The 14,899-nt window shown below is 45.0% G+C and overlaps 1 protein-coding gene across 1 annotated transcript in view; it reads left to right on the forward strand.

Annotated features, from left to right (window-relative positions):
- The first annotated feature begins 2,227 nt into the window (after positions 1-2,227).
- LOC135515934 (potassium voltage-gated channel subfamily D member 2-like) overlaps positions 2,228-14,899 on the forward strand; it is a 171,657-nt gene continuing 158,985 nt past the window's right edge. Inside the window, exons 1-2 of the mRNA XM_064939810.1 lie at positions 2,228-2,863; positions 3,190-4,390. Coding sequence (XP_064795882.1) covers positions 3,279-4,390 — 1,112 coding nt within the window. The 5' untranslated portion in view covers positions 2,228-2,863; positions 3,190-3,278. The remainder of the gene's footprint in view (positions 2,864-3,189; positions 4,391-14,899) is intronic.

Genomic DNA, 14,899 nt, shown 5'->3' on the forward strand with positions numbered 1-14,899 from the left:
GCCCTCTTCCTCTCTTTCATGTTGATGAAATGGTCTATCACTCTGTCATACAGTGCGCACTTTTATTTTTGGTTGTCCTAGACTATCTGGCAAAACTTCTTGTTCACTAGCCTAACTTCCATTCATGGGCAATGTTAGATAGTTAACATTAGCTGTCTGCGTCTAGCTACATATTGAACTGCCATCCTTTCAGGCCAGAGGCACAATGTATGAATTAATGATTCGATCAGAATCGCCATTATAATCATTGGCCAGTACAGAGAATTAAGTAAAACCACAAATCCACATCCCTATCTCCATCCAGGGACAATTGTAGCTAGCTAGCTAGCCACCAGAGGCCTGCAACACAACGAGATGCAACAATTCAAGTTGTTTCTGTCAATGATGTAGCTCTCAATGGGATTTGACAGAACTGATGCCAAAATCCAAGCTGGCTTCCCATTACACTTTTTTTGGTGCGCCAGGACCATTCACAGTTGAGCTCGCTCAGTTTAGCTCAAGGCTGATGGGCAAATGTATTATTATTAAACGTTTATTTATAAAGGGAGGCCAAATGCTCGCTGGCTTCCTTTGCATTCCATGCTACAGTACGGATGGCAACAACATCATACCCGTTTGGATCAGACAGCATCAGATAGATGGCCTACACGTAGAGAGACAGAGGGGTATCGCTCACCCTGATACTTTCTCGTGTGAGATACGTTCAGCCTCTTGCGAACTGAAGGAATATTATGAAACACAGAGAGACTAAATATACTTTTTTTTAAATGTACTTATTATTTTTTTGGTCCATTGTTTTGCTTCCCTTGGCATCCATGAATACACGCCACTGTATTTGGGTGACTGTCGCCATTTTTGTTTTCAGAGGCTTAAGTTACAGTTGCATTGAGGCTCGCGGTAAGTAGTGAGAGTAGGTCTAAGGCAATACTGGTAAGACCCACACATCTGGATGATAACATGTTTTCCATGTTATTTGATCAATATAGTTTTTTAAATTTGATGTGGATGTTTTATCTATGACCCTATTACCAACAGAACCAAATACCCGCTCTGCACGACTGACATCGGGAAATTAATGAACAATGCCATGTCAGTATCACCAAGTCATTTTAGTGTTCATGCGCTGCATCGAGGATGGCAATAAATTCAGTTATTTCACTATCGGGTTCAGGTCAAACCTGTGTGCCCATTTTATTATGCAAGTGCCAACATGATTCCAACCTTGGAATGCGTGTCACGTGATATCACCCACTGCGTGCCCTCCTTTGGCCCAATGATGTCCATGTTTCCCTTTGAACGAGGGGGTCGCCCGTGGTCTCTGTGATGAGAGATAGGTCTTTATGGAAGAATAATATGTATCCCAGGGTTGAAGCATAACTCATTTGTGTCAATTACTTCAACACAGACGGGCTTATTATAGTAATGGAAGATTACTATGGAGTGGCCTGCATGACCTTAAAGGGCCCCAGTGGACTAAAGAGACGTTTTACTGTCACATACATCATGTGTTGTTTTACAGGGTTAGCCATAGTAGTACTGCACCCCTGGAGCAAAGTATGGTTAAGTGCCTTGCTCAAGGGCACATCGCTAGGCTACATGCCGCCTTACAGATTTTCCTCTGGGGTTTGAGTTTCTTCTCCAGGGATGAGTGCTGTCGGGTGGGGGTCAATGCTCACTGCGCTAGACAATGACATACATCCATCACGTTGATGACGTCTATAAAGACTCCGACGACATCTGCTGAGAGCTGATGGGAGAACAGATACCCCGACTGCGGTGCTCTCCACTCCGCCCTCGGCTCCGTGGGCTCCCCTCTCACCTGAAAACTGTCTCCATCTAGCGGTGCTCCGGCTGAGCATCAGTGACAGTGCCAAGAGAGAAGGAGGCTGGAACAACGGCCTGTGTATTAGCAACCACCGCAAATACACTTTCAGTCGAAGCTCATTTTATGTACTACGTACTGTAGGCTGTTGCTTTGATGTGATACTACTCTGTCAGTACGGTTTGGTATAATTTCACACTGCCTCCGGGACTGACCGCCTGTACAGTGTCCGTTTCAGAAAGATATTTGGTTAATGATGACACGGTCGTGCATAACGGGGTATCCACAAGGCATCAAGGAGGAGCGCTCCATTTGATTACACCGAAGTTAAAGGATGCCCGGAGCGCGTGACACGCCCCCAACGAACTGGGGAGAGGAACTTGGTTCTTCCGCGCAGCTGCACAACAGCGAGAGTGGCGGAGAGAGGCAGCTGAGCCAACAACTTTCATACTCCCATTTGTTTCTCTCCTTAGACGATTCCGCGAATTCGGTTTGATTCCCCTTCTCTCTCTAGTGGTTATTATATAATTATTCAACGGTTGCCTCCGCTGGTGACATTTTGAGCTGGAGCGGCAGCTTGTGGATATGGTGGTGGCACACTTGTGTATTTGTGTGTGTATGTGGTGAGCGCGTGTGTGTCAGTGTGTGTATATGTGATTTTATGTCCTTTCGCGATTCAGCTGCGAACACAGAGCACAGTTGTCGGTGTGGACTCGGCCCATACAGTCATTGGTCTCCGAAGAGGATCACAGTGAAAAACTCGAGCTCTAGGAAGGATACAGACGCCGGAGACGCGAGCTGATCTTCAAAGTGTTGTTTGGCAAGAGAAAGAGCTCGAGAATGTCCTTGTATGATTGGAGCCAAGTCTTTCCCGGTGTTTGGAGCACGGAATTACCCCCGTGTTGAACTTGTTGCTGGTTCGTTTCAACCACTTTTCCAAGGGGAGAATATTCTGCATACTTCTGTGTGCAGAGATAATTGTTTTATATTAGAAAGAGAACGGAAATCTTTATTTTTCAAACCAGTCGCTTTTACGCAGAGGTGAGTGGGCTATATTATTAGTTTGTTGTATGTGCTTTCAATTTCCAGACTATTGCCGTTAAATCATGTATGTTATACTGCTAAATATTGGTTCGGCGGAGTCACTGATACTAGAACCATTCTCGCTCTCACGATTTATATTCACTATCGACGACAGTAGGGATATACGTGGGACATGTCTGTGCAATGCATTTAGATGTTATTATTTATTGAGTTTCAGAAGCAAACAGAATGAACAGCAAGTGGACGATATATTCATATCAGCCATGTATGATTTGTTACAGTGTAGCCATATGAGTAGGCTAATGTTTGGGTTGCCTTTCCAGATGTCCTCTCGCCGCGCTGTGGTTCTGTGATCGCCCACCGGAGCGTCGAGAGCTCTTCACCGGGACCGGGTCGCACATTGTGGGTCACCATGGCAGCGGGAGTGGCGGCGTGGTTACCATTCGCCCGGGCGGCTGCTATAGGATGGATGCCGGTAGCCAGTGCGCCCATGCCGACGCCTCCACCTGACAACCGGCGAAAACAGGACGGGCTCATCTTGCTCAATGTCAGCGGTCAGAAGTTCCAGACGTGGCGGAATACATTGGAGCGGTACCCGGACACTTTACTGGGCAGCACGGAGCGGGAATTCTTCTTCCATGAGGAGACAAACGAATACTTTTTCGATCGTGACCCGGATATTTTCAGACACATTCTGAACTTCTATCGTACCGGGAAGCTGCACTACCCGCGCCAGGAGTGCATCTCGGCCTACGATGAGGAGCTGGCCTTCTTTGGGATCATACCGGAAATCATAGGGGACTGCTGCTATGAAGAGTACAAGGACCGGCGGCGGGAGAACCAGGAGAGAATCCAGGATGACGAGGACAGCGAGAACCAGAACGATATGGTCCCGCCGGATATGACATTCCGAGAAACCATGTGGCGGGCCTTCGAGAACCCCCACACGAGCACCATGGCCCTGGTGTTTTATTATGTCACCGGCTTCTTCATTGCTGTTTCCGTGATGGCCAACGTGGTGGAGACGGTCCCGTGCGGGACTTTGCCAAATCGGGTCAAACAGGTCTCGTGCGGGGAGCGGTACGCCTTGGCATTTTTCTGTCTGGATACGGCCTGCGTCATGATCTTCACCGTGGAGTACCTGCTGCGTCTAATGGCGGCGCCCAGCCGCTGGAACTTCATCAAGAGCGTGATGAGTGTCATCGATGTGGTGGCCATTATGCCCTATTACATCGGCCTGGTCATGACGGACAACGAGGACGTCAGCGGGGCCTTCGTCACCCTGAGGGTCTTCCGGGTTTTCAGGATTTTCAAATTCTCCCGCCACTCTGCGGGGCTGCGCATCCTGGGCTACACGCTGAAGAGCTGCGCCTCGGAGCTGGGCTTCCTGCTCTTCTCCCTCACCATGGCCATCATCATCTTCGCCACTGTCATGTTCTACGCCGAGAAGGGCTCCTCAGCCAGCAAGTTCACCAGCATCCCGGCCGCCTTCTGGTACACCATCGTCACGATGACAACTCTGGGGTAGGTGCCGATCCAGTTTACCATACAGTGCAGATGTGTGATCTAATGCTCAGGGGTTATGTTTTCGACCCTAAATCAGCAGCATTGGTTTGCTGTTGTGCTCTCCTTTGCGTTCTCTCCATGCAGCTGCAGTGTGAATGGACAGTTGGGTAAATGTCTGCCTAAATCCCAATTTACATGAAGCACCCTCAAGTGAACGGTTTAGGGCATTCACACAACATTCACATTCAAAGGCCTCAGAGGCATTTACCTTATTCACAGGCCAAACTGTAGGCCTATGATGTCATCATATCCTAAGCACTGCAGCAGTTCTCATCATTAAGATTCACACCTCTTCAACATTGTCAAATGAAGAGAGCTATACATAGAACACATGCGAGGAGCAGAGAGAGATCAATGACAAGATTTAAAATTTAAATCAGAATATGCTGCAATAGATTTCTCTCACACAGCATATCTCTTCCCCCCCCACACACACCCCACACACATAAGCACAGTGGTCTTATATTCTCTTTTGGTTGCTCCTCTCTTATTTAGCTTACAGTTGATTCAATTTAGCCATACTCAGTTTGAAAAGTGGCTGCAGAGCTGCAGTCTAACCTGTGCAAGAGGCATATTATGTCACCGTGTTGCTGTTGATGTGTACACCCATTCATTAATATGAGTCCTCGGGCTACGGTTCATTGACGCGTTTGCCGTTTACTCCCACCTGCGCTGTGCAGTTGTAGCCTATTGTGCGCTCTCCATGGTGTTGAAAAAGAGAGTGGCGCGCTGTGGGGAATCAGAGCCGCAAGCATAGCAGTTGAATTGCGCTCTCCGCGGTGCTGAAGCGGAGCAGACACATGGTAGTGCAGTACTGTGCGCTCTCCATGGTGCTGAAACGAAGCGCTGCGCCTCTCTTCAGCATTGCGTGCTCTAGCATTTCTGTTACTTTCCTTGCCAACAGTTCACGGGTGTGAATCAGCCTCTAAAGTGGTAATCAAATGGAGCGCTAAAACCCACGTCTGATACTTTGATCACAGCGCCGTTGAAGTCCATTCGGCTCATGAACACAAACGTGGAGTGTCAGCGTCATAGTTAACATGATGGATTTCACAAGGCTCAATTACTCATAGGTCAAGAGATGATATTTCTCTATTTGATTGGTTTGTTTTGTTCATTATTGAGCCTATTGCCTGACAGTTTGTCTATACGAGTCTCTCAATTAATTTGATTGGAAGGCCTGTTGTGTTCTGATTACTTTATTCTGTAATTGCATGTGGAGTAGGGGAGGGATGGAGAGAAAATAGTGGCTGAGAGAAAGAGGGAGAGGAATAGATTGCCACACCTCATTGTGTGTAATTTGTGTAGTTGCATGTCCCCACTGTCAGATTGAATGATATCAATAACAAAATGCAATTACTGGTTCACACTCTCCACTGAGCTAATGGCTGACGCAGTAGGAGTGGCTTGTTCTTTCTGTGTATGTGTGCGTGTCTTGGCCTTTCTGTTAATGAGCTAGGCCTGAGACAAAGAAACTCAGTGAAGAAAAGCAACCTTCTCTCACACCCACTCAAACACACACACACACGCACACACACACTAACCTCACTGAAACACAGCCAAGCTCCCATCCACAACCAGAAACCATTCTGTTGACTCATAATAGAAGCCTCACCTCTTTGTTTTGCCAATGTGTCAATCAGCTGGTTACTGTGTGTTGTGTGTTTCTGGCTGCAGTGCCAGTGTGTGTGCGGGTGATGGCAGTACCTGAGGCCAGTCTGTGTTTACTGTGCCCAGGGCTTGACAGGTGGTGACTACACAGCTGCATTAGCCTTTGTTTAAGAGTATGAACACACAGTCATCTGTTTCTATTCTGTTGCATCGGTCCAGTGCCTCACAAAAAGCCATTGGATGAATCGAGTGTATGGTGGACCGTATTATCTAAAATAAATACATGTTCAGCACTCATGTCTGTAAAAATCCGTACAATTCCCTCAAATGTGTGTGTCTGTGTGTGTGCGTGTGTGTGTGTGTGCTCGTACGTGCGTGCGAGGAGTGTTTTGGTAGATTGAGCAAGGACATAGCTCTTAAGCGGACGTAGGCTATCGTTCTTTAATGTCTCATTACCTTGCCAGGGGACCAGAGACAGGGATGGATCTGTGGTTGGGAACTGCAGGGAGCAGGGGAGGGGAGGGAGGTGTGCTCAGTGAAGCAGGTAAAAGAGAGAGGAGGGGGGGAAAGAGAAAAAATATAGAAAAAGAGAAGGATAAGGTCATAGGGAAATTTGGAGAAAGGGCAAAGAGAGAGGGAGTGAGATAAAGGTGGCAAGACAGAGAGAGAGAAAGAGAGAGAGACAGGGAGAGCGAGACAGAGAGAGAGAGATAGATAAGAAGGCATAGCAGAGAGCAGTATGAGTTTTCTCTCCATGCTGTGTCTTTTATGAGCCCACTGCAGCACTCCACATTGCTCAATGCACCCATATACTCTAGCAGTATCACTGGCTGCACCAAATTCACCATTTTAAATTCGTGGTTCGAGCCCTTAATTCTGATTGGCTGACAGCCATGGTATATCAGACTGTATACTACGGGTATGACAAAACATGTATTTGTACTATTCTTATAACGTTGTTAACCAGTTTATAATAGCAGTAAGGCACCTCAGGGGTTTGTGGTACATGGCCAATATACCATGGCTAAGGGCTGCATCCAGGCACTCCACGTTGCGTCTTGTGTAAGAACAGCCTTTTCCCGTGGTATATTGGCCAAATACCACACCCCCTCAGGCCTTATTGCTTAAGTATACCTAAGCCTCTTACTGTTGCTAGCTCTCTCAAATCCCCAGCCTGTCTCTGACCTGCAGTATCATGTTGTATAACGTCTGGCTCCTGTGCTGCAGTTGCCCAGAGGTTCATATTGTACTGTGTTCACTGCGTGTCCATGCTGTACCTAGGCAGACACGCAGCCAGAGACAAATCCAGTTGCGTGTCCACTGAATTATGGCCTAATTTCAGCCAATTCTCCTTCCAGCCTGTGATCCAGTTAGTATGGCCAGGAATCCCTCAGTTTGGCTATCCCCGGACCTGGAAGAGAGGCAGTGTATGTGTTTGTGTTTGTGTGTGTGTGTGTCTGTCTCTGCCTTTGTCCATGTGTATCAAAGATTGGGAGGTGAACAACTTGAATTAATCAGTTAATCAAATGTTCTTAGACGACCAGCAAAGTGCAAAGTCAAATGATAACCACGGTGGTTCTAGAATGTGTAACACTTGAATAACTTGAATCAGTGTCACAGCTTAACCCCCTTGTCCTGCTTCTGCCCTCCTGGCCCCTCACGGTCCCACTAATTGACTCGTTTGTGGATTTAGTGAAATCGTCCGGGGCCAATTAAATCACTGCCATTCTAATTGGCTTATTCACTGTCAAACGGCATCCATTACTGAAGCAGCTGTCGCTACTGGAGATGCTGAGGAGAGAATGAGTGGAGAGAGGGAGAGACACTAATAGACTGACAGAGGAGAGAGGAAGAGTGAAAGACAGGCAATGACAGAGAGAGATAGAGAGAGAGAGAGAGAGAGAGAGAGAGAGAGATAGAGAGATAGGAGAGAGGGAAGTCAGCAAACTCCCTAAATGAGACACCTTTGTCCCTTTATCAAGGGCTCAACCCTCTGATCTGTGCAGTTCACTGCAAGGAATGCCTAGCCCTATGAGGATTTGCAGCTTCAATGGACAACCGTTTGTTACTTGCCGAAGGTGTTACACACATTGTATAGGTTGGCTATGCATGACTATAGACTCATTCTAATAGGAGGTCATATAGAATACGATTTGTCTCTAGGGTCTAGTTAGGATTACAGCTCATAGGAACTCTGTAGTGTCATGGGGAGGGTCAGGGGTTAGAGGTCAAGTCTGTTGGGGTCACAGGAATCTTGTTAGTATGTCTGGAGCCTGGTAGGGACACTGCCTCAGGTTACATCCCTTACTTACTGATCCTAGATCTGTATGTCTCAAGCCCAATATGGAGCCGGACTCAGGTTGCACTCATTGCTGGCTGACATTGGATCAGTGTATGATGAATATGAAGATGAAAAATGTTGAAATTTCCCTTCAGTATACTGTAGGGTTGGTTGACTAATTACATTTCCATTTAATATAGGGCTGGTTGACTCTAGTGACATTTCCCTTTAATATAGGGCTGGTTGACTAGTGACATTTCCCTTTAATATAGTGCTGGTTGACTAGTGACATTTCCCTTTAATATAGGGCTGGTTGACTAGTGACATTTCCCTTTAATATAGGGCTGGTTGACTCTAATGACATTTCCCTTTAATATAGGGCTGGTTGACTAGTGACATTTCCCTTTAATATAGGGCTGGTTGACTCTAATGACATTTCCCTTTAATATAGGGCTGGTTGACTAGTGACATTTCCCTTTAATATAGTGCTGGTTGACTCTAATGACATTTCCCTTTAATATAGGGCTGGTTGACTCTAATGGCATTTCCCTTTAATATAGGGCTGGTTGACTCTAATGACATTTCCTTTTAATATAGGGCTGGTTGACTCTAATGACATTTCCCTTTAATATAGTGCTGGTTGACTCTAATGACATTTCCCTTTAATATAGTGCTGGTTGACTCTAATGACATTTCCCTTTAATATAGGGCTGGTTGACTAGTGACATGTCCCTTTAATATAGTGCTGGTTGACTCTAATGACATTTCCCTTTAATATAGTGCTGGTTGACTCTAATGACATTTCCCTTTAATATAGGGCTGGTTGACTAGTGACATTTCCCTTTAATATAGTGCTGGTTGACTCTAATGACATTTCCCTTTAATATAGTGCTGGTTGACTCTAATGACATTTCCCTTTAATATAGTGCTGGTTGACTAATGACATTTCCCTTTAATATAGTGCTGGTTGACTCTAATGACATTTCCCTTTAATATAGGGCTGGTTGACTAGTGACATTTCCCTTTAATATAGTGCTGGTTGACTCTAATGACATTTCCCTTTAATATAGTGCTGGTTGACTCTAATGACATTTCCCTTTAATATAGTGCTGGTTGACTCTAATGACATTTCCCTTTAATATAGGGCTGGTTGACTTTAGGCCTGGAGGGCTTCAGTGTCTGCTGGTTTTCATGATTCTTGCCTCTGAATGGCTGGTTGGTTGGTGACTGGTGTAGACCTGGGGAACAAGGTTACTGAGCTAGATTGAGAAAGCAAACCAGCAGGCAGTGTAAATAGACTGCAGATTAACCCATGCTAGATGTTGTCGGGGATGTGCGTGTTTCATCTAAGAAATCAGATGAATTAACTAAATGAGTGTTTCGGAAACATCCATCAGAAATGGTCAGATTCTATCAAAGTCACGTGACGGAGTAGATGCCCAATTATGTCACAGACGGTGGCCCAAATGCGCAGTTCTGCTCACCACGCGCCACACGCTCCCGCAATGTGACCAACCATGTCACAGAATGGGACTTTGACAATTAGAGGCTGAACTACGACAGGAGAGGCGACAGTTCATTTGACCACGAACCCGAACGGAGTGGACTCCAATTGGAAGATGAGGATGTTTTACTTTTGACTATTGTTGCAATGACATAATTATGGTAACGCTCTGTGGTAACCCTGGGTCTAATGTTCCTGTGTCGTGTTGAATCATAATCTCATTCCTATATGGAGTCATACTCGCACAGACACCTTTCTTACTCTATTCATATCGTTGATACATGTTATATCATATGTCATATATCATATTATATTACATATCATATATCAATTTGTAGAGGGTTCCCGGAGTGAGGGGTATTACAATTAGATTCCTCACTACTTTGTTCTCCAGCTGTTTGTTTAAATAAAGATTTAAGGATTTGAAATTGGATTCCAGTGCAGCGTGTGCTCAGACATCTATCGATTTAAAAAACTGCAATTACTTTTGGGAAAGGTTTTTTTCTTTTCTGTAGTGTATAAAGACTGCTTGAGCTGCTTTTGTGTGAATGTGTTTAATGATCTGTCCATTCAGATCATTCTGATAATGATTTCTACAGTACAACAACGGAATATAATTTAAATCGAAAAACAAATATTTGCTCCTTCCTCGGATCTGATAATGACGGCTTCTTCCATTCCTACTGGGGTTCTTGAAATATAAATGATTCACAATATTTTATTTCTTACCATTTTCTCATTTAAACAATTGTTATTAGCGCACGTGTGTGCATACGTTTGTCGTGTGTGTACTGTGTGTGTACAGTGCGTCAGTCATGTTTATGTCATTGTGTGTGTGTGTGTGTGTGTGTGTGCGTGTGCGTGTGTGTGTGATGTAGAGATGTTCTGCTGTGTGCACAGTATCTATGTCAACATGCCTAACTGCTTGACTTCCTGTAACTACCTGACATATCGTGGCATAGTCCCCTGTCTATACAGGTGATACAGTCCACCTACCTACTACAGTGGAACACACTCTGACCCTCATCTCTGGGTAAACAGAACTCTGGAGCTGTACATGTTTATTCATCGATTTATCTCTCTCTCTTCATCCCTCTTTCTGTATTTCTCTCCCCTTCTTTCCTTCTTTCTGTCTCTCCACCCTCCCTTTCCCATCTCTCTCTCTCTCTCCCTCTTTTTCCTCACCTTCCTCTCTCCCCCTCTCTATTACTCCCTTTGTCTCCATCTCTCCCCCATGCTCCTCACCTCCCTCCCTCTCCCCCTCTCTCCATGTCCGCATCAGAAGTCTTTTAATATCCAGGAAGTGAATTAATAAACAGAACAAATCAGACAGTACACTCAGATATCAGGCACCAGTTACAGCGCGGCGGGCGGCAGAGAGGAACAGAGAGAGGAAGCAGATTTCAGGTGAGCAGGCCAACTGGGTGAAGAGGTGGTTGTGTTGTTACCACTGTCTTCTCTGATTGGCAGGTGTTCAGCATTCAGGGCCAGACAATAACCATGCTAGCATCACTTTGAAGTCTTAATTTAAGGTTAGTGTTAGGCATAATGTTAGCAGTTTGGTTAAGGTTAGGGTTAAGGTTAGGGTTAGAAATTGTAGAAATGGGTGGGGTTTAGCCACAATTCGGACTTTGTAGCGGTGTTAGTGATGACGATTATGTAGAGAGGACCAGTCCAACGAGGCAATTTCAGAGCCCAGCAAGAATGCGAATCGATCAAAGACAAGTGAGGGCTGTCTCTGATTCATATTTGAAATTGAGTTGGCAGCTACAATCGGTGTTAAAGGCATCGATTTCCTCTCATACCATCCACGCCTGTTGCAAATCACACCCATACAACAGCTTTAAGTGTTTAGTGTTCTCTGAACATTGAGTTTTGTTAGGTTTTGCACTTACATGAGTAATATGTAAACAAAAAAAACTGGTCATCATCAAGGACCCCAGACACCCCAGGCAGGAGCTGTTCTCTCCCTTACCGTCAGGCAGACGCTATCGAAGCACGAGGTCTGATACCAACAGGCTCAGAGACCGTTTCTCTCTATAAGCCATCAGACTGCTGAACACTTGAAGTGGACTGCTCTAATTCTCCGCACCTTAGCACACATCTGCTGCTACCAGACTCGTATTATACTGCTACATGTATACAGTGGCCCCCCATCCGCCCCTTCTCCAATACACGTGTACATGTTGTACTATACATTTTGCCTTCCTCTATTATACCTTTTCTAAAATCTTTATCCCCTTTTCTGTCATTTACTTTATGTTCGTATTCTTATCTTTGACATTTCTTATTGTTGTTGCGTTGTCGAGAAGGACCCTGCAAGTAAGCATTTCATTGGATGATGTACAACATGTGTATCCCGTACATGCAAATGCAACTTGAAACTTGGTGTTCTTTACTCTACCTTTGGGGTGTCTTGCTCAGTGTCGTCCATCTCTCTACACCCCATCCCTCTCTCTCTTCTTTCTCTCTGTCTCTGGGTGGCTTATATATGCTATTAACAGTGGATGAGGATGGGCCTAATTCAATTAATTCGTTAAGCTGCATGGGTTAGGATCTAACACACGCACGCACTCATGCACACACGCACACACACACACACACACACAGACACACACACACACACACACACACACGCACTCTTGTATAGCGCGGTTAAGTGATTATTTTAGATAGGATCTTTAATGAAGCCACCTAGAGACGCGCTGGAGTAGAAAGGATGGCTTCTCAACCCAGAGAGAGGAGGAGAGAACAGAAGAGAACATCGCTGAGGAAGGCTTCAACTGCAGGCTGCAGCCTTTACAGATGTAGCTTGGCCCGGGCTTTGGCGCTGTTGGACGGTTGGTCGGGTGGTGTCATAATGGTGGTTCTGTATGATGAGGAAATGATCTCAATGACATAGTATCATAAATGGTAACGGCTAACAGTATGCTGTTTTTGGGGAAGTGCGTAGAGAAACAAAGAGTTGGAGAAATAAAGAGTTGTTTTGGGAGAGAGAGATGGAGATTTCAGTGGCAGGGAGAGGGTGAGTCACAGTTTGTTTTTGAGAAAGAGATTGACTGACAGATTGGCATATACAGTTTGGCACTACTTCCTGTATTGCGTTACATCCATAAACACAGCTAGCTTTGTTTGCTTCCCTGAAAAAGCTAGCTATTGACCTAGCGAACGCCTTATAACTGGTGTATTTTCAAACACCTCTTGAATAAAAGTCTTTTATATCTGACGAAAACTACAACCTCAATACTACAACCTTCTCCATACAGGATTACGTTCTGCTTGGATGATTTGCCTTTTCTCCCCGTCAAATATTCTGAACGCAACAGGGAGACGAGGGACAAGCTTTTTCAAGTTAAATCTCAACTGTGTTTTATTATTTGCGGTTTAACAACGTTGAATGTACTGCCGTCCGCACAGGCGTTTACAACTTGAACAAGACATTACTCAAGTTACAATAGAAATGCCAGGGGAAAAGGACTGCCCACTTCCATTGAAGCGACAGAAGTTCAAGGCCAACCGCGGTACTGCAGTCATTGTTTGAAGAAAACAGGATCCCCCATTATAGTGAATGGGAAAATGGCAATATTTGTGGTCAATCTTCGTGTAAAAATATTTTTTTAAGACAATTATGGTACCTATAATTGCCTCTAATACACCAGATGTATGTCCTTTAACCAATTATTTTGAAATTGCACAAAGAATAAGTTATAAAGATCATTTAGTTGCTAGTCGTAGCCTACAGTACCTCGGTCTGCCTTGAACTCAAGTTACTCAATGAAGGGGGGCAGCACTGAGCTCGACTGCAACGCCACGTTCTGGAGTAGCTCAAACTGCATATCAGACACCAGCTTAACTGTCTTCACTTGGCCTCGATGCGCTATTGAATATTCACGTAGGAATGAACGTTGTCACGGGATCGATAGCTTTGTACGCTCATATACAGTAATTGAGATAGGCACTATGTTGCATCCTAATACACTGTACAGTACAGTATGTTAATGAATTCCTCTAAACAGCCTTTCAACCAGTCACTTAACCAGGCCTCTTGTCTTCTTCCATTGATTATGTCTTAATATAAACAGAGAGCGACAGAAGGTGACAGGTGGGCTCTGTGGCCCAGACACACAGTAGGAGATGGACAGGAGACAGGCAGGGAGTCAATATTCCTCCACTGAGCTGTGTTACTGTACAACCTTGTTTTCATTTGTGTATGGCCGGGCTATCATGTGTTGGCTGTTTTGCTATGAGGAGAATGAGCCCTAGCTTATTCCTTTGTGCTTCAAGGTGCATTTAGAGCCAGGGCCTAACTGGACATTTTGCTGTTCTCAGAATGTCTGCTCAAATGAAGTGGAACGGGGGGGTAGAACGCCTTGCAAATGGTGCATGTCAAGTGAAACACATACAGGCACTCACAAATACACACAGATGTATGCGTCCACGTACACACACACACACACACACACACACACACACACACACACACACACACACACACACACACACACACACACACACACACACACACACACACACACACACACACACACACACACACACACACACACACACACACACACACACACACACACAACAGGCACTATAAATGAAAGCACAAACCAGTAGAAAATGAAACGTGCTTGGGGTCAGAGATACACCTTATTTTCTATTTTCTTTGTCCCTTTCTCTCTCTTCAGCTCTTTATCGTTCTCTCTTTCTCTCACTCTCGCCCAGTAGTGGTGCGTGGGTAAAATCACCAGGGAAGCCAAGCTAGGGGGAAAAACACATTTTACAACCTATGTGTTGTGATAATTGTTGTTTTCTCTAGAACCTGTTAAAACATATGCCTAAGACCGAGACAATAAAAAGACACAGTAACAGAATAAATTGAACCACACTTTTGTTTCATCACAAAACCGGAGCGCTACCTCTGTCCGTTGAAGTCCACAAAGCACATTGCATGTAACAGACAGTTACATGACCTACAGCATAGTCAAGCAAGTTCATGTTTCCGACATTTTCTTACGACTTTAACAACTATTGATTTAGAACCACAGAGAGTTACTGCAAGTCG

This window comes from Oncorhynchus masou, chromosome 27 (assembly GCF_036934945.1).
Source record: "Oncorhynchus masou masou isolate Uvic2021 chromosome 27, UVic_Omas_1.1, whole genome shotgun sequence".
Taxonomy (NCBI): Eukaryota; Metazoa; Chordata; class Actinopteri; order Salmoniformes; family Salmonidae; genus Oncorhynchus; species Oncorhynchus masou.